This window comes from Scleropages formosus, chromosome 7 (assembly GCF_900964775.1).
Source record: "Scleropages formosus chromosome 7, fSclFor1.1, whole genome shotgun sequence".
Classification (NCBI taxonomy): domain Eukaryota; kingdom Metazoa; phylum Chordata; class Actinopteri; order Osteoglossiformes; family Osteoglossidae; genus Scleropages; species Scleropages formosus.
Genome location: NC_041812.1, coordinates 24,738,179 through 24,764,581, shown reverse-complemented (window position 1 = coordinate 24,764,581; position 26,403 = coordinate 24,738,179). Strand labels below are relative to the sequence as shown.

At 42.1% G+C, this 26,403-nt stretch overlaps 1 protein-coding gene across 4 annotated transcripts in view; it reads left to right on the top strand.

Moving 5' to 3' along the window:
• Positions 1-6,020: 6,020 nt before the first annotated feature.
• LOC108926239 (FH1/FH2 domain-containing protein 1-like) overlaps positions 6,021-26,403 on the top strand; it is a 44,034-nt gene continuing 23,651 nt past the window's right edge. For all 4 annotated transcript variants that reach the window (XM_029253592.1, XM_029253591.1, XM_029253590.1 and 1 more), the window contains exons 1-4: positions 6,021-6,470; positions 6,916-7,022; positions 7,820-7,884; positions 21,945-22,012. In XM_029253592.1, coding sequence (XP_029109425.1) covers positions 6,306-6,470; positions 6,916-7,022; positions 7,820-7,884; positions 21,945-22,012 — 405 coding nt within the window. In that variant the 5' untranslated portion in view covers positions 6,021-6,305. The remainder of the gene's footprint in view (positions 6,471-6,915; positions 7,023-7,819; positions 7,885-21,944; positions 22,013-26,403) is intronic.

Below are 26,403 nucleotides of genomic sequence, written 5' to 3'. Positions count from 1 at the left end.
ATATCTAACTTACGGGTATCTCTTTTGAAAAATGTGCAAATTAGTTAAACTTTTGTCATGCAGTTCAGTCTAAACACAGAGATACTCCTGACACTTTTTTATGGAACAATGACAGTTTAATTACATTTGATTCCTGACCAATCTGACGCAAGGATACAGTACGAAGAAGCTTCGTAATGGCTGTGACTTGGTGAAAAAATAAAGGAGATGTTGTAGAAGGTTGAAATGTCTTTAGCAGAAAGTAACAGTAACTCCAAAACTGTTAACCCAACGATTAACTGCCTTACTATTTACATGTTATACCCATCCCAGAAACCTCACAAAAGGGATTTGGCTATCATAACCACTGGAGATTAGAGTTCATTTCTTATGGCCTGTCACCAAAGAAGTGGCTACATGTGGGTTAAAGGTGCGATATGTACTAAAGGATAAACGTTAGGTGTCCTATGCCTGGCAGTTGACTGGAAGTTTTGAAGGACGCAGAAAGACGTGGAGTGGCACTTGTGTCTTTCTGGTTTATCATATGATCCAACTCACTATTAAGCAGTTTTGAGAACAAATAATTTATAATGATAAACCTTAAGTTTAATGTGAATTAAGTGGTATGTGAAATCAGTGTCCCAGTCAAGGCTAAGTAATTAAGAGCTCTGTGAAAAAAAGAAGAATTAATACTATATACTAAATAATTTTACCCCTTAGCATGCAGTGACCAGGATGATCAACCTCTCATTTGGTACACACTGGTTGAAGCTGCTAGTCCCAGGCACGGTTGTGGTGAGCCAGAGCCTAGCCTGGCAGTGCAGGGTATGGGGCTGCAGGACACACACACACACAGGACTTGAACCTCAAACCCACTAGAGAGCAGGACCTGGCCAAGCCCACTGTCCTTCCCATTTTGTAACAAACTCACACACACACACTTGCTGAAACTGCTTGTCCCAAGCAGGGTTGCAGTGAGCCGGAGCCTAACCCAACAACACAGGGTGCAAGGCTGGAGGGGGAGGGGACACACCCAGGACAGGATGCCAGTCCATTGCAAGACACCCCAAGCAGGACTTGAACCCCAGACCCACTGGAGAGCAGGGCCTGGTCAAACCCGCTGCGCCACCGTGTACCAAACTCTAAGCACATTAATACAATGTTTTAGTCAACAAAATAGAGTTGGTTGATAAACATGCTCGCGTTCAAGAGATTCATAATTGTACACTACTGCTTCTATTTAAATTGTACAATGCTGCCACACTGATTCAGTTTATAAGGGATTTTCTTTATTTGGTCCCTTTTTTCAAGATTTAAACATTGTCTTATTTTGAGTGCCAGCATTGTCTAGCTGTGTACGTAGATCCTCTATGTCTACGAAAGCCATACCTGTTACCTTTAAACTAAATGAAGCACCAAAATGATACACGACTGAAAGATTTCACAATTTCACGTGACTTCATGCTCAAATGTGTTGTGTGCAAAAATCAGTGGTGACAAATACTGGGAGACATGAATAAAGAAAGTCTGCACTGTAAGAGTCAATGCTTTGCAGGGTTTTTTGCCCTGTTCTGCGTATTTACTATTCCTGTTCATTAATGGGGAGCTCATGGTACTTTTGAAACAGTTATGTTTAATCTTCCTCCCTGTTAGACAGCAGTTCCAGGCTGATTTTTAATACAAGATTTAATTTAAATCAAGAGTTTTGGAACTCCCGGTGACTTTGTCACTTGTTTTCTGCCTGCGGTAAGTGTCTTCATTACATGGTGGGCAGGCTTGTCACATACTGGTATGTACAGTCATTTAGTTATTTACTTGTTTGTTGATAATGTTCTTAGTTATTCTGAGTGCATCTTCAGTCAGATGCCCATGTGAACAATATTTGCATTGTTTTTGACAGACCCCTATATTTACATTTATATTTATTCATTTACATTATTTATTTACATTTAAGGGGGGTGTGGTGGCGCAGTGGGTTTGACCGGGTCCTGCTTTCCAGTGGGTCTGGGGTTCAAGTCCAACTTCGGGTGCCTTGTGATGGACTGGCGTTCCATCCTGGGTGTGTCCCCTCCCCCTCCAGCCTTTTGTCCTGTGTTGCCAGGTTAGGCTCGTATGGGACAAGCGGTTTCAGGTGTGTATTTACATTTGGGTGGCACAATGAGTTGCGCTGCTGTCTCACAGTGCTTGAGTGGTGCAAGAGGATATGGGTTTGATCCCTGCTCAGTCTGTGTGGAGTTTACATGTTCTCTCTGTGTCTGTGTGGGTTTCCTCCAAGTGCTCTGGTTTCCTCCCACAGTTCAAAGACATGCTGTTCAGGTTCACCCATAGTGTGTGTTCCACTGATGTATGGATGAGTGACCCAGTGTAAGTAGTGTATCTGGCAGTGTAAGTCACCGTGGTGAATAAGGTGTGTGGGCTCATAACACTACACAGAGTTCATCGGAAGTCACTTTGGTAAATGTATTAATTTAGCAGATGCTTTTCTCCAAGGTGACATACAATTCAGAACACAATACAAAATTTCACTACATCAACAAACAGATTTCTTGATGCAGAAGCGATGACTGAATAAAAAAATTAAGTTGAACCATTTCTTGGCTGTATTCATCTGTAACACAACATGAATACAGTCATGTAAAATTGGGTTTAAAAGCAATGGCCTTCATTGCCTGGTAACTTTTCTGGAGCACAACAGTGTTTATTCAGCTGCTTTTCCCCTGACATCAGTACCTTTTCTTTCTAGGCACAGGTGTCTAGGCACACATACTCATGTCCTTGAGCTCAGAAAAGCTTGTGCCCAGGATCATTTTGGAAATTGCTTCTTTTAGACTTGTTTCTGGTTCAGTTTATCTGTTTTCATTTTTTGCTGTGTCAAGATAACACAAATATGGCTGTTTTCCTAAAATGTTCATTCAGAATTTCTCTGACTGACAATGTCATTTATCACGTAGCACTTTCCCAGTTACCGTTTTATTTGTTAAGTATCTTTCTAGGTACTTTTCCTTTTATCATTTAGCAGATGCTTTAGTCCAAAGTACATCTCAGCAAAAGTACAATTTATGCATTACATTAAGAGAAAGAGACATAGCTGCAGACATGTGACTCAAGTAAACCTAGTTTGTTCCCTACCACTTGCTGCACTGAGGTTCATCGTTCGAGTAGGTGCATAAAACACAGGATAGACAAATCCTGATACCCTCCTACCAGTTTTTTTTTTTTTTTTTTATTAATATTATAAGATACACAAACAAGCAAATACAATGCTGGAGTAGTGGCTGAATAATAAAGGCTTTATCTGGTGATGCTCATGAAGTTACGGTGCATGAACATTTACACCGTACATGAGCTGGAGAGATCTTGGGCGAAATGGGTCCGGAAAAGGTGAGTTTTCAGACCCTTCTTGAATGTAGACAGAGTTTCCGCAGTTCTGAGTGACAGGGGAAGGTCGTTCCCCCACAATGGAGCCAGAACCGAGAACTTGCGTGCTTTACCTTTCTTGTGTGGGACCACCAAGTGAGAAGAAGTAGATGAGCGAAGGGGTCTAGTTGGGGTGTAGCAGTTGATCAAGACCTGTAAATAGCTGGGAGCAGTACTAGGTAATTTCTCTGATTAAAAAAGGTTGTTTAGCACACTTCTCAAGAGCAAACAAACAAAATGAAATATGTCTTTACAAAGTTTGAAATAAAAATAAATTAATTAAAAATAATTTAAAGAAAAATTCTTCAAGATATGTTTTTTTGTCCAGTGGAAAATTGTCCTGTAGTTTATCCATTAATTTTATTCTGTTCAAAGTCATAATAAGACTGTATAAATGGTACTGTAATACATTGGATGACAGTCATTTTTTAAATTATGCCATCTCTGGTGCTTATGCACTGCATTATATTGATTTCTCTGCACCCTTCATTTTTCTCTTGTAGGAGATTAGCTGGTAATACATGGACTTTAAGAGTGTCAGGGACGTTGCTACGGAGACCCATCTTGAGCAATGAGTTCCTTGTGGAGATTTTTTACTCACTGCACATCATGCTTTTATTTGTTGTATTTTTCCACTTTTTGCATATAAACAAAGATTAAATGGATTTTACTGATTGTGCACTTTTTATTAATCAAATATTGTTGTCTGAATAACATAATTTGAATTTACAGGTGGTCTCCAGCATGGTTGCATTATCAGTGGAGCAATACGAACAAGTAATTGATAACTGGGCATTTGCGCTGCATTAAAACCACTGGTGCTATAAAGTAAAGCGACAAATGTAAATGCTGTCTCAGTTCCATGGACAGTGGGTCTGATAATCCACATTGTGACTATTGGCAAATACAGAAGAAGGAATACATTTTAGTTTAATATTTGCGTGTGTTTTTGGTAATATGATCAACTTGGCTAAATGTAGGAATTTAGAATTGGAACAACTAAATTGCATCAGATCTAAAGGTAAAAAATAGATGATACTTTCTGCTGGCAGAGTATACTAAGACTGTTCTTGTCATGTAAACGTGAAAATTATCATGTGGTATAAAATAATAGAGAACCCTAACTAGATTTCACAAAAACACATTAGTGTGCCTTCTCATGGTCTACCTGCACTTTTTCCACCTTTTCATCTATTGTTGTGTTCAGTGGAGTATGTTGGGGTTTTCTTGGTTAAAATTCAATTCTAGTGTCATCTAACCCCAGAACAGTATTTTCTGTGGTTGGTGCACAGCTCCATCTCCCGGCAGCAAAGAATTTGAGAATTACTGCAAGTTTTACTGTGAAAAACTTTGCTTGAATCGTTTCTCCATCTGTAGATCTATCTGCTGCGCTTGGTTCTTATGTACATTTACTTGTAAACTATATACCACATTCATATTTGCATTTATTAATTTAGCAGACGATTTCCTCCAAAGCGCGCGCGCGCACACACACAATAAACGAATAGCCGCAAACAGAGGTTTTTCCATTTTTAAACAAATTGTTATTAAAATCATCAAACATATCAAACACGTACACGAGTACCGAGCACTTACGAGATCGGGGGAGAAGTGAGACCGAGAGGTGAGTTTTGAGAGCCTTCCTGAATGTAGAAAGAGATTCAGCAGTTCTGAGTGAAAGGGGGAGGTCATTCCAAGACATCAAACCCTGAACCGAAAACCTTCGCGCTTTTGATGTCGGACCTCTTCCTCTTACACCTGACTTCACATTTTTTGTTCCAGTTGTAAAATCACTTCAGAATTACAGTACTTTCCCAGCATAGGATGACAGTCACATGGATCATGCAGCTAACTTAGCTTTTTGTTTGGAGCCATTTCAATGTTTTCCTAGTTCACCTTTGAAATTACTGAAGTAAGGTCCATTTGCCATGATATTATGGGATACCATGGTGGACACTGCTACCACCCTTAGACTCGGACGGAGCTCACAGTTTCGCACCCCGTTTCTTACTATAGTAACCCTGACCAAGGTGCTTACTTCAGTCTGAGCTGTACAAATGGGTAAATCATTCAGTGCAGCTTCGCTTTGAAGGAAAGGGCATCTTAATTAATTAATACAAATACTCTTTTTAATAAAAGTATTAATCCATTATTCAGTGAGTTATCAATTTTTGGGCTGCTATGACGTATACTTATTTCGGAGAAATCAAAACACCAATAATAATAATAATAATAATAATAATGTTCATCGTTTGTTGTTGTTGTTGGGGGTGGTAGGTTAATATAATAAAGCCGAGAGCAAGCTGGAATCCGACTCAGTCAGTCTGTGTGGAGTTTGAATGCTCTCCCCCGTGGCTCCGGTTTCCTCCCACACAGTCCACAGACATGCAGTTCAGGTGGATCGGTGCCACGAAAATTGCCCATAATACGTGAGTGTGGGGGTGTGTGCGGCTACCTTGTGGTGTACTACCCCTACCTCCAGTGATTTCGGCATAGGCTCCGGACCCAGCGACCCTGGTCTGAGCAGGACAAGCGCGGCTAATAAAAATGGATGGATTCTTTTTTTATAAGTATGTTACAGTATAACTTATACTAGTGCAAGTAGAGCAATATTTGAGAGCGAAATGCCCGAGCTCATCCATTTCCATGTGCGTGGTGCTTTCTTTCTTTTTTTCTCTTGCACCGTGCGCAGTTCGCTGCCAGCCGCGGCTCTATTTTCGCTCTCGTGAGTCAGTGCGCTTAGTCCGCGCGCGCGGCACGCGGTCAGACGCGCTCGAGCTCGAGCCCTTGCTTACGACGCCTCCGACCTGACTCGCACCTCACCTGTGGCACCGGTCCGCCGCTCCTGACGGCAGAGAGAGAGGCGCTCTGGGCTCCAGCAGCAGAAAACGCAAGAACAGAAGAGAAGCATGGTGGTCCTCACGTGCCGAGTGCAGTACCTGGATGACTCGGACCCGTTCGCGTACGAGAACTTCCCGCAGCCGAGGAAACCTCTGCCGTACGAGCTGGACGAGAATGTGGCGCTGAGCGAGCAGATCGCGGGGGTCCACAGACTGCTGGAGCCGCCCCTCAAGGTAACATATCATGATACACGGGCCGCGGCAGAGCCTCAGCTCCACGAGTCCTTTCCAGACATTTGCAGCCAAGTAATAAATCTCTGCAGTCTTCTTCTTGTCGGGTGTTCTTAATTCTTGACTTAACTGAGCTTAAGCGAAGCTCTAGTGAGGTAAAGAAGCATGTGGACTTTGGGTTTTCCTCAATCATTCAATGATTCATTCAGTCACCGTGTGAACTGCTGCCTTTGTTCACTAGTCCAGATCTTCAGCCACATCACACTGAGGTGTAAACAGTGCCTGGTGAGGCTTTCTAGAGTAAGAAAATGTTTTTGGACATCATCTGGGGTGTATATGTTTTTATTTTTCTTTTTTTTTTAAAAGAAGATGTTGGTTTTAACTTCACAGGTCAGTGTGGTGTTGCTGTGAGCTATTGTCCCCCCCCCCCCCTTTTCTTCTCTACCAGTTGGAAGACTGCACTCTTCAGCGGACTGCCAGCGGCAGCTACCTAGACGTGGAGCTGTCCCTGGCCGAGCAGCGAGATGACCTGGAGCAGCTGTACGAAGACATTGCGTAAGTTCGCTGGGGTCTCGGAACTTTCTGGCAAACCTCACATGATGCAGTTAAGACCTACATCTCTGGTGAAAATCATAAATAGATTGATCGCACACGTCCACAACCGGTGAGAAGTAATAACAATAATCAATTTATATAATAATAATAATAATTTGGATCCAAATAATTATTTGGATCTTCCCATGCACTGGAGTATATTTTTCGATCTCCATTGCCTTTGGGTGTCCTGCAGACATTAATCCACAAATCAATACATTAATACAATATTCACGTGCTTCTTTGGCCTGCCAGACATACTGTACATCCAGGTTTATGCAGGAGCTTGGAGTTGTGAGCAGTTAAGTGAAGAACACACTACAAGAAGTAGGCAAGCTGAAAAAACAGACACTTCTTCTCTTTGAGACTTGTAACTTGGCATGGATTTCAGGGTGTTAACAGCAGTAATAAGCATGATGTGATGTGTCATGTCAACACTTACTAGCAAAACCCAAGTTAGTTTTTAATGCATGTTTGCAACAATAGCTGCGATATGGGAAATCACTGGCTCCCGAAGACATATGAGATGCATTCTCGGATGAAGTGTGCTTGTATTTATATTTAGAGACCATGTGTCACTACAGAGAGAAAGCATCTAATGTGGATCTGGATATCAAGTAGCCAGACCAAAATAAAATCAAATCTGTGATTTACACCATGATGTCTATATACTAAAGATGCTATTTAATGTTTTACATGCAATGATGTGAATCAATGAGGCTTTATTTTGATACTGTTTTCTGTCTCTCTTTTTAAAGCAATGGGAAGAAGCCCATCTTGATTCTGCGGACACAGCTGTCTGTGCGCGTCCATTCAATTCTAGGTACCGAGCCTTTCTTTTTTGACGTAGGAAAACGTTACTGTTCATGTCTTTCATCCTTTGGGCAGTTGGTCCCCAAATTATAAATTTAATCGAGCATTGGTTCCTTATTCGAAAAGATTGTAAGTTGAATGTGACATGGACTAGTTGAAGGGTTCCTCATCAATTCCATTGTATTTGCAGCTACACATGTAATTTGTGCTCGCAAAAGCCATCATATTGGACTAAATGACTGTACTGTGGAAAGTGCGTGTTTGCATCTTTATCTGTCCATCTAATGGTGGAATGCTCTTTTATTCTTTTACTGATTTGTATATCGCTTTGGAGAGAAGCTCTGCTGAATGAAAAAAATGTAACTTAAATTCCAGCAACCTGGACAGCTATGCAGGTTGAGAAGTAACAGCAGGGATTTCTGGATTCTCTCTTCCTCCTGTTGAGGAGACTCTGGTGCCAAAAGACAGTGTCTCCTTCTAGTGACCTGTTACATCTCATACATACGTCCTGTTGTCTTGAGTCCACTGGCAGGTGTATTTACGATGTGGTGCAAATAAGTAAGTCTAGTAAAAAGCCCTGTCCAGAACTAGACCAGGGTGTAATAAATAAAAGTCAATTAAGAAATAATTGCATAATTATACATTTTGAAAACATTGTAAGTCTTGTTTACATTGAAGCACAGACAACTGTGCATAAACTCGGAACAGGTGATATTATGTGGAAGTTGAGCATAATGAAGAGGCAGCACTTCCATGGGATCGTCTACAACTTGTTCACCTTCTGTTTGGTTCTTTTACATCCTCTCTCTTTTGGAAAACTTAAGGCAGCGCTTACTGCCTGTAAGAAAATGGCAGCAAGATTCTACATAATTAGATGTAGTTGCTGACATATTATTAATAAATACACCAAAAGTCACTAGTTCACCTGAAGATATTTTTAAAGCATGGTAGCCAATGGGAGCACCTGGAGGACCCATACAAACACAAGGAGGACATATAAAATCCATGCCCCTAGCAATTTTTTGTTGTCTTCTAAAATATATTAAAACATAAGCTTTTCATCTTCACAATTTTATAGATTGAAAGTTTTGTAAAGATTACAAAAATGTGATTAAATTTTCTAATATTTGTTTAAGGCGTCGGACCCAATCGCAGCGCTCACGGTGGTTTATTCAAGGGCAGTTCAATCTCGTAGTCAAAAACAGGCGGAGAGTCACCGCGGCGCAAACGTAGTTACAAGGGGAATCCAAGAGACAAAATCCAAGAAGCAAGCTATGAGTCGTGGAAGCCGAGAAGACAATGACAAGGAGGCAGACAGGCAAGGAAACAGGGAACACGGAGGGGATCAAGGAAATTAGGCACAAACGCAATTGTTAGGGAAGGCTGATCTAAGGTTCTGCAAACCATTGCGTTCAGAGCCGCCCTTTATATTCCCGTCCCTTGATCATCAGCCGCATGTGTCACTTGTGTGGAAGCGAGGGGCGTGACACATATGTACATGTTGGTGTTTTCTAGCTGTCGGAGGCATCACAGCAAACCCACAGCTGTAGGGGCAGCCTTCTTCCTCTGAAGGTTTAATCTGAACATCTACGAACGAAAAAACAGTTTTTCATTTTTAAAAAGCTCTAAATGGGTTTGGTCTCTCTAAGGAACATTTTCCTCCAAATATTCAAGCTTTTATAACTGGGTTTTTGCTTTCATGTTTATGTTTCATTTTTTATTTCTGCAGGGCTTTCATAAGATTGTCTCCAAGTTATATAACTCGTTTTTTTTTGTTCAGATTCCAGGGGTTTGTGTGGGTATCATTCCTGACCTCTCCAGGTCAGCCAGTAGTTTTTTTTTTTTTTTCAGCAACTCTAACCAAATATATTGAAAAGTCTTGTGGGCAAATCTGCTTTTAGCTCAATGACCTAGGATGTTGACAAAGGGTTCATTGTTTGCGAATTATGATGAAAGCACTGAAAGCAGTAAGAACAGGAGAACTCTTGGAGTTGGATTTGAAACCATGCAAAATGTCACTGATTGATACGACATTTTTAGGATGCACACATACTTATCTACTGTTCACCTTTTTCACAGATAGCTTAACCACAATTCAAGTTTTTGCCTCCAAAACTTATAGAATGTGAAGCTTTAGCATACCTATCGCTATGTACAGGAACTTGTACAGCAAATCTTTAAAATGATGCTGTGCTATTGTAAGAAACATAGCTGAACGCAGATGAGATGAAGTAGACAGCAAATGAGAATCAGTCGTGTCTGATCAAATTTAATTGTGATCTTGTGCTCTTTAATTTCATTGTAGGAATTTTTCTATTTTCTCATTTAGCTGACACTTTCTTCCAAGGCATCTCGCAATGTTAAGCTACATACTATGATTCATCTGTTTATACAGCTAGATTTTTTGACCTTCGCAATTCATGGTAACTACAGTACCTTGCCCATTCACGCTAAAACAGGATGCGGGATTTACCCCTCCGTTTTTTTCAGCGCAAGGCAGCAGCTCTAACCACTCTGCTCCTTGCCGCTGAATATAAAATTAAAACACACTTTTTTTATGTATACTTCTCGGAAGGGAGGTCTTTTGGCGCAAATCAACAAAAGCTTCAATTAAATTTACACAACCACAGATTAATTTTAAATAACCAAACACTAAGAAGTGAGTGACTCAATACATTTTACTTTATGTAACTGGATAGATTTAATTAGTGTCGTTTTTCAACACCTTTGTATTTCCTATCAACTCTACTGCTGTCGTGTTAATATTACCAATACTTAACTATCTGCTGTACCAATTCTATATGCAGCTGCCCATGCAATGTATGCAGCTTTAGGGGGTGACATCAGACAAACTGACTGTACTTTAGGAACTGCATGTCTGCAAATATGTCCCTCTTGATGAAATTAACTTTTATTCTCGCTTAGCTGTATGCCATTTTGTATAAAAGCGACTATTAAATGAATAAATGTAAATGGAAGTCGGTTTTTCATATGTGATTGTTTGAGATTTTCAATGCAATTAAAAAGGGTCTGTGCTTGCCTCTTAGCGTTTGGAAACGTCCATTGTTCTTTCCCGGAACGGAGAACATTGGTTGAGTTGCAGCATGCTGGCTGGCAAAGCATCTTGTTTTATCTTGTAGGTAAATGTCCCCAGGATGTAAGAGTCAGAACTTGCTGCCTTTAACTAATCCCTAAAATGAACTGCTATATTTCAAACAAATACCTTGGATGTGGATGGTGTGAAAAACAGTTCATGACATGCCAGCTCTTCAGCTGAAAAGTAATCATTGAATTCTCAACTGTGTGTTAACCACAGAAACCACCTTATAGAGCCATAGTGGCCACCAGCAGCCGAATAGCCAGATTCCATGAGGGTGCTGCAGTTGCTTCATTTCCAATTACCTAAAGTTTACTAAATGTAATGGCTTCACTAAATATACACACACACACACATTTTCAGAACCGCTTGTCCCATACGGGGTCACGGGGAACCGGAGCCTACCCGGTAACACAGGGCGTAAGGCCGGAGGGGGAGGGGACACACCCAGGACGGGACGCCAGTCCATCGCAAGGCACCCCAAGCAGGACTCGAACCGCAGACCCACAGAAGAGCAGGACCTGGTCCAACCCACTGCGCCACCGCGCCCCCGTCTCTCACTAAATATAGCACTCTAGAAATGTTGTAACAATTGATATGCTGCAATGCCTGGTATAATGTGCATGTTGCTTTGTATCTGCTGTCCACAGAAATTGTAATCGATAAAGATGGCAAGCCTTGTGTGGTACCAGCTGGCACACCTTTGGGATTTATTGGAGACATAGTAACTCGTAAGGAAGGAAAGAGTCTGGGTATAGCACATTATGTTTTAGGCTTTTTAACAGTTTTACTTGAACATAAACAAAGTTGCATGCTCCGCTTTTATAGGTGGATGTTTTGTCAGCTGGGTTAAGCACCTTAACAGTCTTACGTATATATTGTGTATATTGCATTATGCGAATTCTGTACATACTGTACACATACTGTACAGGTGTTTCTTGTGTATATTTGTAGTCTGTATGCTGCACAGCTGCAGAGAATGCACCAAAAATTTTCACCACCTGTACAATTATGGTTATGGTGAAGTGACAATAAAGTGATCTGATTTGATTTAAGAGTAAAGCAATAGTTCCCTGAGATTTTGGATTCCCTAGTCTAAAGTGTCAGTTTCACTCAGTGCAGCCCTGTTCTGCTTGTTGTTTCCTGCCCATAACAGGTTTTTGCTTTGTCACGATAGGTATAACATGTAAATTTTTGGCGAAATATGCCGCATGAGAGGGGGCGTGGTGGTGCAGTGGGTTGGACCGGGTCCTACTCTCCAGTGGGTCTGGGGTTCGAGTCCCGCTTGGGGCGCCTTACGACAGACTGGCGTCCCGTCCTGGGTGTGTCCCCTCCAGCCTTACGCCCTGAGTTGCCGGGTTAGGCTCCGGTTCCCTCCGACCCTGTATGGGACAAGTGGTTCAGAAAATGTGTGTGTGTGTGTGTGTGTGTGTGTAGGCCGCATGACTTTCTGTAACCGTGCAATTAGAGGTGCTCTGGAAATTGCCAACACACTGTCCCAAAGAACAAAGTTTTCAGTAACCTGTTTTTTTTTTTTTTTTTTAAAAATTTGCATACGTTGTTCTTGAAGTGTTTTGAAGCTGTGTTTGATTTACAAAACTGGTATGGATTCCTGTGTACCATTTATTTACATTTATTGAATAAAGAGAATCTTTTGATAGATATACTACACTAAACTCCAATATAACGTACCAGAGCAATGTAATACACACATGCTGCAGGAAATTCAGTCTCACGGACACATAAACTACACATTAACGTAAAACAGGAGCATCGGGCAGCATCTGCATCCACGCCTGCCGCACTCCTGCGTGCCGCAGTTGGATTACCTTTAACTATTGCATATTGAGCGATTTTTCATTTTAATTTAGTGTAATTGCAAGCTGTTACAGTAACCTAGGAATACTGGGTAGGAGCACCTGTAATTAATTTACATAACTTTAATTTTACTTTTCTTAGCAAGATAAGATTATAGGTAATTTGTCTACATTTTGAGTAAAATGGTAATACATACAATGTGATTTTTCTTTCTAAAGCTTATTTTAGGCATTTAAAGTCTGAATAATAATGTAATGTAATCATTTATGGGTACCTTTTCATAGTCACAGATTGTATATTTGCTGCAGGTTATTAGCACAAGTATTATTTGTGCAGTTACATTTTCAGGACAACCAGAAGCCAAGATAGTGAATGCTCTGTTAAAAAACATCAGTGGCAATGCTCTATAGTAGTTCCTTTGGAAGATTTTGCAATCATTTCTGAAAGAATTAAACCCATTGGGAGGTTTTCTCTATATCCAGTTGCTCTTACATCTTGGCATCTCATTTGCTCAAGGGTATATCAGAATCACAGCTCTATTTGAATAAACTCAAATTTCATAGATATGCTTTCCTCTAGCTAGATCTTTTAGCTAGAGGAAGAATATTTATATAACTAACAACTGCTAATAATAACCAATCCATAGCATTAATTATCCAGAAAAAAATTTATCTTTTAAAAACTGAAGTGATGGTTAAAAACACTGCCTTGAAAGTTACCTGTTCAGGTACTAGAAGGGGCTGTGCAGATATCCCTTTCAGCAAGGTAATAATGCCCGTAGTATATATTAATTATTGTAAGGTTGACACTTAACCCGAACAGTTCCAGTAATGGCTAAAATTGTAAGTACCTTTAAAAAAAAGTGCTGAACTGCCTGCTTTTCAGCTCAAGAACAGGTAAAGTACACTTGCAGTGAAGGCCGTAGAGTGAAGTATTACTGCATGCTACAGTGAAGGCCCATTAGGTTACTTATGTTCCACAATGCAATGACCTTTTATAATTGTACAAACTACCCTTTTCTTGTATTATCACACGATTTATTGTTTCTCATTGTAATTGCCTGCAGCTATATTGAGTTAAGGGGGGGCGCGTTTGGTCTGTGCCTGCTCTCTGGTGGGTCTGGAGTCTGAGTCCCACTTACGGTGCCCTACAATGGACTGGCGTCCCGTCCTGGGTGTGTCCCCTCCCCCTCCAGCCTTGTGCCCTGTGATGCCGGGTTAGGCTCCGGCTTGTCGCGACCCCACTTGGGACAAGCGGTTTCAGCTAATGTGCATGTGTATATTGAGTCAAGATGTTTGCCGAAGATACCGGCTCAAAGGATTTTTCAGACATTTCTTATATCCATTCTATGGCCATTTCTTGCCTTCTGAGCAGCAGAAGCCCATCACTGAGCTTATGCTACTGGAAAACATACCCCTTCCCTCACAACCTCCCTAGAGGACTCTAAAGGTCTTACATGTTGGCATGCCACAGATTGTCTCTGTGCAGTCCTTTGACCTGACCACCCTCAAGTTACCCACTCAAGCCTCTGAGATCGCACTGACATCTTGCTCTGTTGCAATTCCTGGATTTATTGTGTACATAGTGTTCTTTCCATATACAGTAATCCAAGGACAATTTATTCCTAACCCTTAAGGAAAAACTCTAAAGGGAAGGCCATGCATGACTCAGTGCTATATGTAGTAAGTATAAATTTGGATTCACTGTTGGCCCACATGTTGAATGCTGATAGTTAACAGGATCTTTAGGTTTGTGTTCATCTTGTATCCTTCGCTATAAACAGGGCTGAGATATCCTCTACAGTGTCAGGTGACATGTCATTCTGTTCAGTCACTGGCCCAAGATATATTTTTGGTCAGAGGGTAGGCACAGGGTTGTCCAAGGATACAATGCATGGATGGTGCAATTTGACTGTGGTGCCTAAATCAAACTAAGACTACCAGTAACAGACATTACAGTACATTACAATAACCAGCCCAAGAAAAATTTCTTATTAAAATAAGTCTAAGAAATAAGCAGAAAATATTATTATTAGAATGCTCTATTAAAGCAATCTTACAGTGGCTTCTTATTAGTGTTTATAAGCAGACCGACATTTAATATAAATGTGCCAATGCCAATGAATTATGAATATTCACAAAGTCCTGTTGAGACAGGATGGAGCATGTCTCTGTGGGTAAATTTTACATTTTTTTTCATGCTGTTTACTCTGCATAAGCTTCCAGAAGGTTATTGTGATTGATCCCTTCCAGATCCAGTTTAAGTGTGCAACAGATGTTAGTAGATATCATTTTAAAAATCATTGGATGGTCTCAGAGTGTATTCCCCTGTTTCGAGTGTGAATGGCAGTTGGAAATGGAGAAATGGAGGTCACGAGTCTGGAAAAATTGATGATTTCTGAACTGAAACTGGGAATATATGTATCGGCATTTTTAATAAGTTTAAGGCATGTTAAGCATTTAATGGATGATGAGATACATGAGACGTGTGGACATAAATATTTTCCTGGGTTCTGCTGAGCAGAAATCTGCACCACCCTAAGTGTACACATGCTTAGTGAGTCAGATCAGATGTGAAACTGGTTTATCACGAATATTAATCAAAACTGCAGACTGGTGCGGATTAAAAGAAAAGATAAAGAAAATGAGTGTGCTGCTTTGTTTAGGTACAGCGATAGCAAACAATCCACATAATTTAAGCCATTTAAGACTTACCTGGAACAGTTTGAATGCAAAGTATCGCCTTGATACTGTTTTTTTTAAATGGAAGAATTGGAAACAAAACCTAATTAAATGTGTGATCTAAAGATATACTTTGGAATGTTTTTTTCTGTGTTTTAAGAGTAGAGTTGAATGCTTATTTTTCTTCAGATAAGAGTTGAAATCTGTAATTAAAATTCATTGTCAGAGCGTATTGATTGACTTCTTTAATAAGGATTTCAGTGCTTGGGAAAGTGTTTCCACATGCCTGTTATGGCACAAACCTCTGACTCCACCATGCCTGCAGAGGCAACCCCTGGAGCATCTTAAAAACACCTTATTAATTACACAGTCGCTTATGAAATAGGTAAAGCAAACTGGTGGGTATAATTGTGGCCTTTTCATACGCACATCATATCAGTGATAACCCCCTGCACACACACCACAAAAACCGCCGTATATGATTGCAGGTTTCAGATGCAACACATCTCAGGTAAAGGGTGTACAGAGCTACATTTATTGTGGCTTTGGTAGTGTTTTATTGCATACTATGCATTTCTTTCCCCCAGAGTTAACTGAGCGGCTGGAGCCGAGTAGGTTGTGAGGGTACAATAAATGCTTACATACAGCTTGGCATGTGCTAACAGAGTTCAACTTGTTAAGACAGCTAGAGTTGGACATTTGCCACGTTGCAGTTTTCCTGATTCTGGGAATAATTCAGATTGTTCCAAGTTTGGCAGTTTACACAAAAATGTTCTTTAATCATCTACGGGCCCCATGTTGCTCAGCATGCCCTTATTTGGGCTTGGAAATATTGTCTCCGTACTCTGGAAATGGCCCACATCAAGTGCCTGAAGGACTGAGGCTGAGACCTTTGGCCCAGACCATGCTTCTGTCCTGGTTTTTCAGCTGTAAATCTGGAAGCCAAGATCACGTTTTTGTGTGGTGGGAAATTAAGTAATGTAGTTTATTGCTTGTGAATGTCAGTAACCAAACTACCATAAATATCCAGCACTATGCGTACTGCCATTGGTACAAAGCTCGTGCATTACGTAACAACAAACACTCATCATACTGTCACATCCCAGACTAGTAGTAACCCCTGCGAAAATAAGAGGTGTCTCATCAGCCCAAATCGGCATAGCTGTTCATAATCTGATTATCAGCAATCAACGGCGATAAAAGGAAGAAAGAACATACCCCCGGTTGCGGACTCGTGATCAGTGCTCTACTGCCTTGTTTATTCACTCGTTTCCCAAAACCTGTCCCATGGGTGTTTGTGTATGAGTCCCAAATTCTTCCAGAGTACACACGCTGTCTGAAACTGCTTGTCCCAAGCGGGGTCGTGGCAAACCGGAGCCTCACCCAGCAACACAGGGTGTAAGGCTGGAGGGAGAGAGGACACACCCAGGATGGGATGCCAGTCCATCGCAAGGCACCCCAAGCGGGACCCACCGGAGAGCAGGCACAAGCCAAACCCGCTGCGCCACCACACCCCCATGCTTCCAGACTATGTCGACAATATTTCCAAGCCCATCTTGGCGTCCAGATTTTCAATTGAAATGTTTCCATATTTCCTTTGTATTTGAGTGGTTATTTATTGTTTACTCTTGTTTATCCACAAGCAAAGTGAGTATGAACTCTTCTTTTAGGTTTGAGCATGCACCAAAAGCTGCTCTCTATTAATCCCTTTGCAGTCATTTCAGTTTGCATGCTTCTAGCTACACTGGCTTAGATCGTAAAAGATAAATCAAAATATGATGCTATTGGGGAGATTTAGCGCTCTTTACTGAAAATGTCACATGATGTTTGAATCGCTGATATTATGGCGCAAGATCCTGAATCCATGGTAGTATCCGTAATAAAAGTAAAAAGGTCAAGGTCTCTCAGTACCAAAAAAAAAATTGGGCTTTGTCCCAAATTGCTAACTTTTATTTATAAATGTAGACTTGGGAAGAGCCCTTTAGCTAGAGTCACATGCACTGTAAAGTGAAGCAAGAAATATGGTCAGTTTTAAAATAATATCTGAGATAATAAAATTCTCAGAAATGTATTGTCTATTACATTTTTTTCCCTGCAAGTTACCCTTCTTGTTTTTTGCTTTGCTAAACATAAAGCTGTAAGCAAGCTATGCAAATATATATTTCTGTGGATAAAAGGTTTTTTACAGCTATGGGCAATAACAAAAAGACATGTATGTTAACAAAGTGACATAATTTCTTGCATATGCTGGCCATCAAAATTTTTGGGACCTGAGATAAAGATGAACAAAAAAGCAGTGTTTAATAAACAATGTGGATAAACAGCAATGAGTCCTCACAAAAAGTAAGGAAAACTTTGGTCTTCAAATACAGTTATTTAAAAAAAATATGTTCATACATGAGAGGGGTGCGGTGGTGCAGTGGGTTGGGTTGGGTTGGGTTAGGTCCTGCTCTCTGATGGGGCTGGGGTTCACATCCCACTTGGGGTGCCTTGCGACAGACTGGTGTCCCGTCCTGGGTATGTCCCCTCCCCCTCCAGCCTTACACCCTGTGCTGCTGGGTTAGGCTCTGTCTCCCCGCGACCCTGTTTGGGACAAGCGGTTCAGACAATGTGTGTGTGTGCTCATACATGAGCAGTGCAGTTTTTTATGTCAGATTTTTCTAATTACAGGCAGTCCCACGGGTTATGAACGTCCGACTTATGTAAAACCCGTAGTTACGAACCACCCCCGTAAAGCCCATTATATTAAAAATTTCAGTTACTGTACATTCAATGGTTTGTAATAACAAATGGGCGCTACTTTGCAACGCGCATCAAAACATTGTCTACAGTGCTTCGTCGGCTCGTGGGTGCGTGAGCCCGAGGTAGGGAAAAGGCTTCACATCTTTTCAGTCAGACTGTCACACCCATGACCTCGCCCTGAACATGCGCACCTGCCCGAAATCAGAGCAGTGGGGTATAAATAAGCCGCATCTGCACACCCTCGTTGTTGAATCTCATTTGAGAAACTCGTCTCTCCAGCGCTCTTGAGTGAACCCACGACAATCTACCTGTCTTTCCAAGTCCCTCATTATCCTCAATTCCTCGTTCCCGCTCCTAACGTCTACGACATGTACGCACCTTTGCCCGATCAGTATGACACAGACCACGTTGCAATTAACAGTGTCTCGTGTGTGTTACTGCGATCGGAAAAAGGTGAAATGCCAACGGACATTGGAAAAGGGAACATTAAAATTTCTTTAATGTTTTTATATCTACACACACACATTCTCTCTCTCCTCCTCTCTCTCTATTATAAGTACTGTACATAGTTACATTTAATATTATTATTATTGCATTGTTATATTAAAGATGTTTTAGTGTATCTGAAAGTTTTTCTTTAATGTTTTTTTATGCATAGAAAGATATATGATGTACTATATACTAAGACAAACATTTGACTAACTGACGTTAGACACAAACCGTACCTAACCGTTCCGACTTAAGTACAAATTTGACTTAAAGTGAAACTTTTGGGAAAACAAACCCGCGGAAATCAGCCGGCCCAGACAACATCCCTGGACGCGTACTTAGAACCTGCTCATCGGTGCTAGTTGATGTCTTTACGGATATATTCAATTTGTCCCTTGCACAAGCCTCAATTCAAAAAAAAGAGGACCACTATGCTAAAAAACAACAAAGCATCCTGCCTCAGTGACTACCGACCCATTGCACTGACTCCAATAGTGATGAAGTGCTTCGAAAGAATCGTCATGAGGTACATCCAGACCATCACTCCAGACACTCTGGACCCTCTCCAGTTTGCATACAGATGGAACAGATCCACAGAGGATGCCATCAGCACAACAATACACACTGCCCTCACCCACTTGTTTCGAATGCTGTTTATTGACTACAGCTCAGCATTCAACACAGTAATACCTTCGAAGCTCATCAAGAAGCTTCACAATCTTGATATGCCACCCACCTTTTGCAACTGGGTTCTGGACTTTCTAACGGGCATACCCCAGTCCGTTAGAATGGGGAGCCACACATCCAGGTCAATAACCATAAACACAGGAACTCCGCAGGGCTGCGTGTTGAGCCCCATACTCTACGCACTCTTCATTCATGATTGTGTAGCCTCCCAGAACAACAGCAACATCATCAAATTTGCTGATGACACGACAGTCATTGGACTGATAACGGAAGGTGATGAGCTGGCATACAGGAGGGAAGTGGCTGACCTAGTAGAGTGGTGCCACGACAACAACCTCTCCCTCAATGTCAACAAAACAAAGGAGTTGATAATAGATCCACGGAGAAGGAGGGAGCAACACTCATCACTGCATATTGGTGAGACAGCAGTGGAGAGGGTGAGCAGCTTCAGATTCCTGGGTGTTCACATTACTGAAGATCTCACCTGGTCTCACAACACTACACATCTGGTCAAGAAATCACGTTAGCGTCTGCATTTCTTGAGAAGGCTGAGGAAATTTGGCATTCCAAGCCGAATCCTCAGAAGCTTCTATAGGTGTGCAATCGAGAGCGTCCTCACCAGCTCTATCACAGTGTGGTTTGGAGGCTGCACAGTACAGGATCGTAAGGCGCTACAGCGAGTGGTGAAAGCTGCTCAAACCATCACTGGAACGTCCTTACCGTCACCGGAGAGTCTATACCAGGACAGAACCATCAGGAGAGCCATTAACATCATCAAGGACAATAGTCATCCCCAGCACAGCCTTTTCACACCCTTACCATCAGGCAGACGCTACAGGAGTGTCAAAGCCAGAACCTCAAGGTTCAAAAACATTTTTTACCCACAGGCCATCAGGCTTGTGAACGACACCCATCCACTGCCTCTCCACCCATCACAGCAGACACAGTTCACCCTCTGAGCCTGAGAGGTATCAACTACCCCCCATCCCTCCTACACACACATACACATCCACAATGCCAATAACATCAGAGACCACAGACTACCTCTGCATACCTTGCATACACAAATACACACCCCCTCTCAACTGCGAATAGACCCAATCAGCCTCTGCAGGATTTTGCACATGTACGACTTCCATGTTTACATTGCGCACTGCACACTTTATATATGTATATAACCTCGTTTCTTGGATTTTTGCACTAATAGTAATTTTTGTAAATTTGTGATTTATGCCTTGTGTTTTCGTTGTATTTTTCTTGTGCTTTTCTTTCCTTACGTCCTTATAATTTATGTCATAGGCTGCTGAGAGGATTCGCAGAGTAAGAATTTCATTGTATAGTGTAACAAACTGTTTACTGTACACATGACAATAAACTCTTGAATTTCGAATCTTAGAGACGGACTTTGGGATGGAACTCATTTGTAATCCGGAACTGCCTGTATTGGATTCCTTGTTTCTAATATTTTGTGCAGCATCCTGTGGCACTGTAAGCCCAAGCAATATGCCCAATAAGCTTGGAATTTTGAGATTATTCTCAATAAAAAAGCATACTTCATATGCTTTTTGATGGCAGCTTTTACATCATAGACCTTACTATATGGCAACCTTTGGCATTGCATTCCTTCACTGCAAATCCACATTTCAATTTTTTTTAAACTTTGAAGAACTCTGAAGCAAGATGGGGAGTGTGCGGTGGCGCAGTGGGTTGAACCAGGTCCTGTTCTCTGGTGGGTCTGGGGTTTGAGTCCTGCTTGGGGTGCCTTGTGATGGACTGGTGTCCCATCCTGGGTGTGTCCCCTCCCCCTCCAGCCTTGTGGACCTGTGTTGGTAGGTTGGGCTCTGGCTCCCTGCAACTGTGTGTGTGTGTGTGTGTGTGTGTGTGTGTGTGTGTGTGGCAACATTTTAAATGTATTGCTTTTAGATTTCAAATTTAAACCAACAGTGTGGCATTAAAGGGGAGGCAGCAGCGTGGTGGTGCAGCAGGTTTGGCTGGATCCTGCTGTTGGGTGGGTCTAGGGTTCAAGTCCTGCTTGGGGTGCGTTGTGACAGACTGGTGTCCTTCCCTGGGTGTGTCCCCTCCTCTTCCAGCCTTGTGCCATATGCTGCCAAGCTAGGCTCCAGCTTGCTGCAACCCCCCCTGAGACAACTGGTTTCAGAGAGTGTGCAACGACGACATTACATAATTTCAAAATTAACAAATAAAACTAGTAAATTTGCATTTATTCATTTGGAAGATGCTCCTCTCCAAAGCATCTTACAAGGAATACTGTGCAGTATTTGAAATCACACTTTTTCATCCAAGATGATTGTCTACAATGCTAGATACTTGATATACATAATCACTCATCTGTACAACAAATGCACTCTCACACACTATGGACGATTGTAGAGCGACCAGTTCACTTGAAACTGACATCCTCTTGCACTGTCCAGGAGCTGTGAGACACCAGCAGTACTGACTGCACCACCATGTATCTTGTATCTGTGATGTTATGGCTCTATGGACCTCGAACTCCACTCATGCTGATCTGTCATATTAATGTGTCTTTTGCAGAAAAACTGTACAATTCACATGGACCAGAACTGAGGAGATCCCTGTTCTCTCTAAAGCAGCTGTTTGAGGTATGGACCTGCAGAGAACTGAGTTTTGTGTGTCACGAATACAACTGATGAAAGAGAAAAATAGTCCTTACTTTGACCTTTTAGCACCAGATGGTGTGTGGCCTACTTGACAACCTGTGAGGTTGATCAGTATTGAATGTGTTTTCTCCGTGGTCTCAAAGGTGAAAAAGTCTTTTGGGGAAGTCAGCACTGATTGTGTAGCTGTGGCAAGCTAAATTTAAATAATAGCAGAAAAAGCATTTCCGTTCTGTGTAACATAACAGAAGTAATTTCACTTTCAGAACGTAAAGTTTAACCCAAAGGAACAATACTGTTTGTGATTGCCTATCCTTACATGGAAAAGCATTGCACAGAAAGCCCATAGAAAGAAGTCAGTATTATTGTATTTAGTGATTCATCAGCAGTCTAGCTACAGTTCCAGCTTTGTTTGTTTTTGATGTTTTTTTTTTTTTTTTTGTAAATAAATTCAACAGTCAGCCTTACAAGGTCATCAAAAACTTAGTTTGGGCTATGGTTTTCCTCAGCAGCTGTGGTGCAAATGTGGTTACCAGTATTCCAAGGGGCTCGCTTGAAAATTACCCTAAATATTTTGTTCTTTAAATGACCTTACACTTACACACACACACACACACACACACTTTCCGAGCCACTTGTCTCCCATATGGGGTTGCGGGGAGCCGGAGCCTAACCCAGCAACTCAGGGTGTAAGGAACACACCCAGGACAGGATGCCAGTCCATCGCAAGGCACCCCAAGTGAGACTTGAACCCCAGACCCACCGGAGAGCAGGACCCAGTCCAACCCACTGCACCACCATGTCTCCTGCTGAATGACCTCTTTCAAAGTATAAATTAAAGATTTTAAAAAAATGTCTGCTTACCACCTTTTTATAGACAGCAAATTTGGATGTGGTCATTTCTGTGTGGTTTAAATTACCAGTCACTTTCATTTTAACCACACATAATGTGATATGACGGGGGGGTGCGGTGGCGCAGTGGGTTGGATCAGGTTCTGCTCTCCAGTGGGTCTGGGGTTCAAGTCCCGCTTGGGGTGCCTTGTGATGGACTGGCGTCCCATCCTGGGTGTGTCCCCTCCCCCTCCGGCCTTACGCCCTGTGTTGCCGGGTAGGCTCTGGTTCCCCGTGACCCTGTATGGGACAAGCGGTTCAGAAAATGTGTGTGTGTGTGTAATGTGATATGATGCCGAATATGAAAGTCAGTTCCAAATGTAGAACTCAGTTGTGGAGATAAATAAACTTGTCATTATGACATAGATGGAGAAACAGATTTAACAGATATAAGTAGAAGGAACTGAAGACCATTGCCCTACGGCAGAAGTGCAGTAGAACAGCTAACACTAAAATTCAGTTTTATGATGTCAGCCTTTATATTTAAAGATTGAAACCTTAGCCCCAGCTGGGTTTAAACATCTTTGTTTGAGTCTCCTTCTCCCTATTGTGTTCTTTCAAATGTAGGTGGAATGAGGCAGGAAACTCTATTCTGTTTCCGTGGTAACAGCTGTGTCTGAGGCTAGTTCAGAACAGTACTTGCAGGAGCTGAAGTGACTATTATGATTTTGAATAATTAATTGGAATCAACTACATGGAAGCCGGTTTGTTGTTAATGTGCAGTATTTCTCACGATCAGACACACAAATGCATCAGCACATTTATATTTTAGATTCTGCAGGCACCTGGACACATCATCAGTATGGTAAATTGGGGTCTCTGAGTGTGTTGAGCCTGTCAGGATCAAACACCTTCACTTAGGTGACCCAGCCAGGATTGATCAGTCCCCAGCCTGCATCCAGGTGCCACTATTTTGAACTGTTGGGTCACCTCTCCTGATCCACAGGCACCTAGATGCTCATTCCACAAATTCAGTAATAACTTTCATAGCCTTCCTCCTCTGGTTACCTGTGATCCCTAACATACTAAAGGCTCTGTGCACTTTCCAGCAAAGCCCCTGCAACCTTCTTCCATGGGCACACAGCTTGCCTTCCAAGGTTTTGAGCAGCACTGCTCTACCAGTTACTGTAAGCTCCAACAAGATGATTTGTTTAGAGCTTTGCAACAGTGGCATGCTGAGTGCCTCAGGGATGTCTCTGTCATATTGACTGGAAACCCAAGTTGCATTCCTAACTCATCCATCAACTGACAGTCTAATACCAATACCAGGAGCCTTGAAATAGCACTGGCTCTTGATTTTGCTCCTTCACCTTCCTTGAGAAATGCTGTGGTCTGCCTTGCCACCAAGCAGGTGCTAATGTGTGTTGACTCCACTATGCATGAGGAAAGACCTGTTCCACGCTCTACTACAGCCCTGAGTACCTACTACAGGTGCAGCTCAGGCACAATTTTTGTACAGTTGCAGGAAGTGCTCTATTCTTGCTATCTTTGACAGACAACCAAATTTTCCCCAGCTGTACAGCTTGGATGGACTAGACAGCACATCACAAACTGCTTGGATCAAGTACTTCCTATGTTAGGATTGTGCTCTTCAGAGCTCTGCCCCCGAGACCTTACATTTCAGCTCTTGTTCCTACCATGTCTATGTTCCATGCTGCTGCATTCCAACCATCCTAGTCAACTGCACTTCTTCAGTTGCTCCGCACAACTCTCCCTGAATCAGTGTCTGCTTCTCTATCCCTCATCAAATCTCTGTAATGGAACAGTGCCCAAACCAACCCTTCCACAAGTCACCGTGCCCACCACAACGCTGTGCTGAAGCTGGGACTCTTGCTGCCCTATGGCAGACAGAAGCTCCACTTCCTTCTTTTCCTTACCTCAATGCCTGCTCCAGAAATCGTAGGACCGCTTGAGTTCCTGCACTGCAGCACTTCCCTTTCCCATGTTACTGTAAACCCCTCCTAAAGTGTAAGGGTATCTATTCTGCCCATACAAAAAATGCTGCTCAAGCTTTGAGATACACTAAGTCATCTACAGAGGTGACCGCTAATCTTTCACTTGAATGCTACAGCTGTCGATATTGGGACTTCATAAACCGAAAGGAACCAGAAAACTCTTGTCAGGATGCTGAACTGATACTGTATACACATGCTTTAAACCTGCTGGGACGTTAGCCACCCCTCAAAGTATTTGCAGGTTGCCTGAATTGCTACTCTATCCTTCAAACTGCTTTGAAACCACTTTTTTAAGGTCTTCAGTGAAATCTCCAAGACTGATGGAATCGCTGTACTCCTTGTGCCTAAGCTGAACTTTGCAGTAGTTTTTCTTCCTCAACACCAAAGATATGGACTTTGCTGGCTTGAAATTCATCCTTGTCCAGATGATAAGCTTCTCCAGCCCCTATAAAATCTTTCACATCACCCATGAAGGCTTGGACTTGTGGTTGTCCTGACACCAGACTTGATGCATGCACCTCTAGACGGAACCTCTATCAATTTCACAAGCATGTTCATAACTGTCATGGACAAGGCTGGGAGACAGAGGGATAGGCGGACCCAATCGTGGGAACTTTTAATGAAGAACACCAAAGGGGCAAACCAGAATCATAGTCATGGGGCAGGCAAGGGTCAGTCGAGGGGTTAACGTTGTTCCGAGGACAAAACAAGAGCCAATGTCGATGTAACGAATCTGGGGTCTGGAGCCAAAGATGTGAAGCCAGGGGATGAGGAACCAAAGGGCGAAGTGGGACGAGAATGTTGTTTCAAGTTTCAAGTTTATTGTCGTAGATACAAGTACCATGTACATGTATCATGAAAATCTTCCTGAATGCTTCTCCACAGACTATGGGCAAGGACAATAGAAATACAGCACAAACAAAACAGTGTCAATGACAGTAAATAACAATAGCAGCAATGACAGCAATAACAATAAATAATGGTAACAGTAGTAACAACAATGGTAACAGTCAGAGAACTCAGAACAAGAGAATGAGAATGCTTAAAGTGACAGTGTAATTTACCAATGTGCTTGGGTGGAGAAGTCCAGCTCTAGTTACTCAAGGTGGCACATTGGTTAGTGTTGTATAGTCTTACAGCAGTGGGGTAAAAGCTGTTCCGGTACCTAGCTGTGCGGGTTCGAATAGACCTAAGCCGTTTTGCAGATAGCAGGGAAGAGAAAAGTGCCCGTGCGAGGTGACTATGATCTTTCATGATGCGCATCGTCTTTCTAAGGCAGTGTGTGGTGTAGGTGTCCTTGACTGTTGGTAGCTGTGTGCCGATGATTTCCTGAGCTATTTTGACCACCCTCTGTAGGGCTTTCTTGTCCTGTATGGAGCAGCTGCCATACCAGGATGTAATACATCCTGTGAGGATGGACTCCACAGCACACCTGTAGAAAGTGGCGAGGACTGTAGTGGACATCCTGGCTTTCTTCAGATGCCTGAGGAAGTGGAGGCGTTGATGGGCCTTTTTGATGGTTGATGCTGT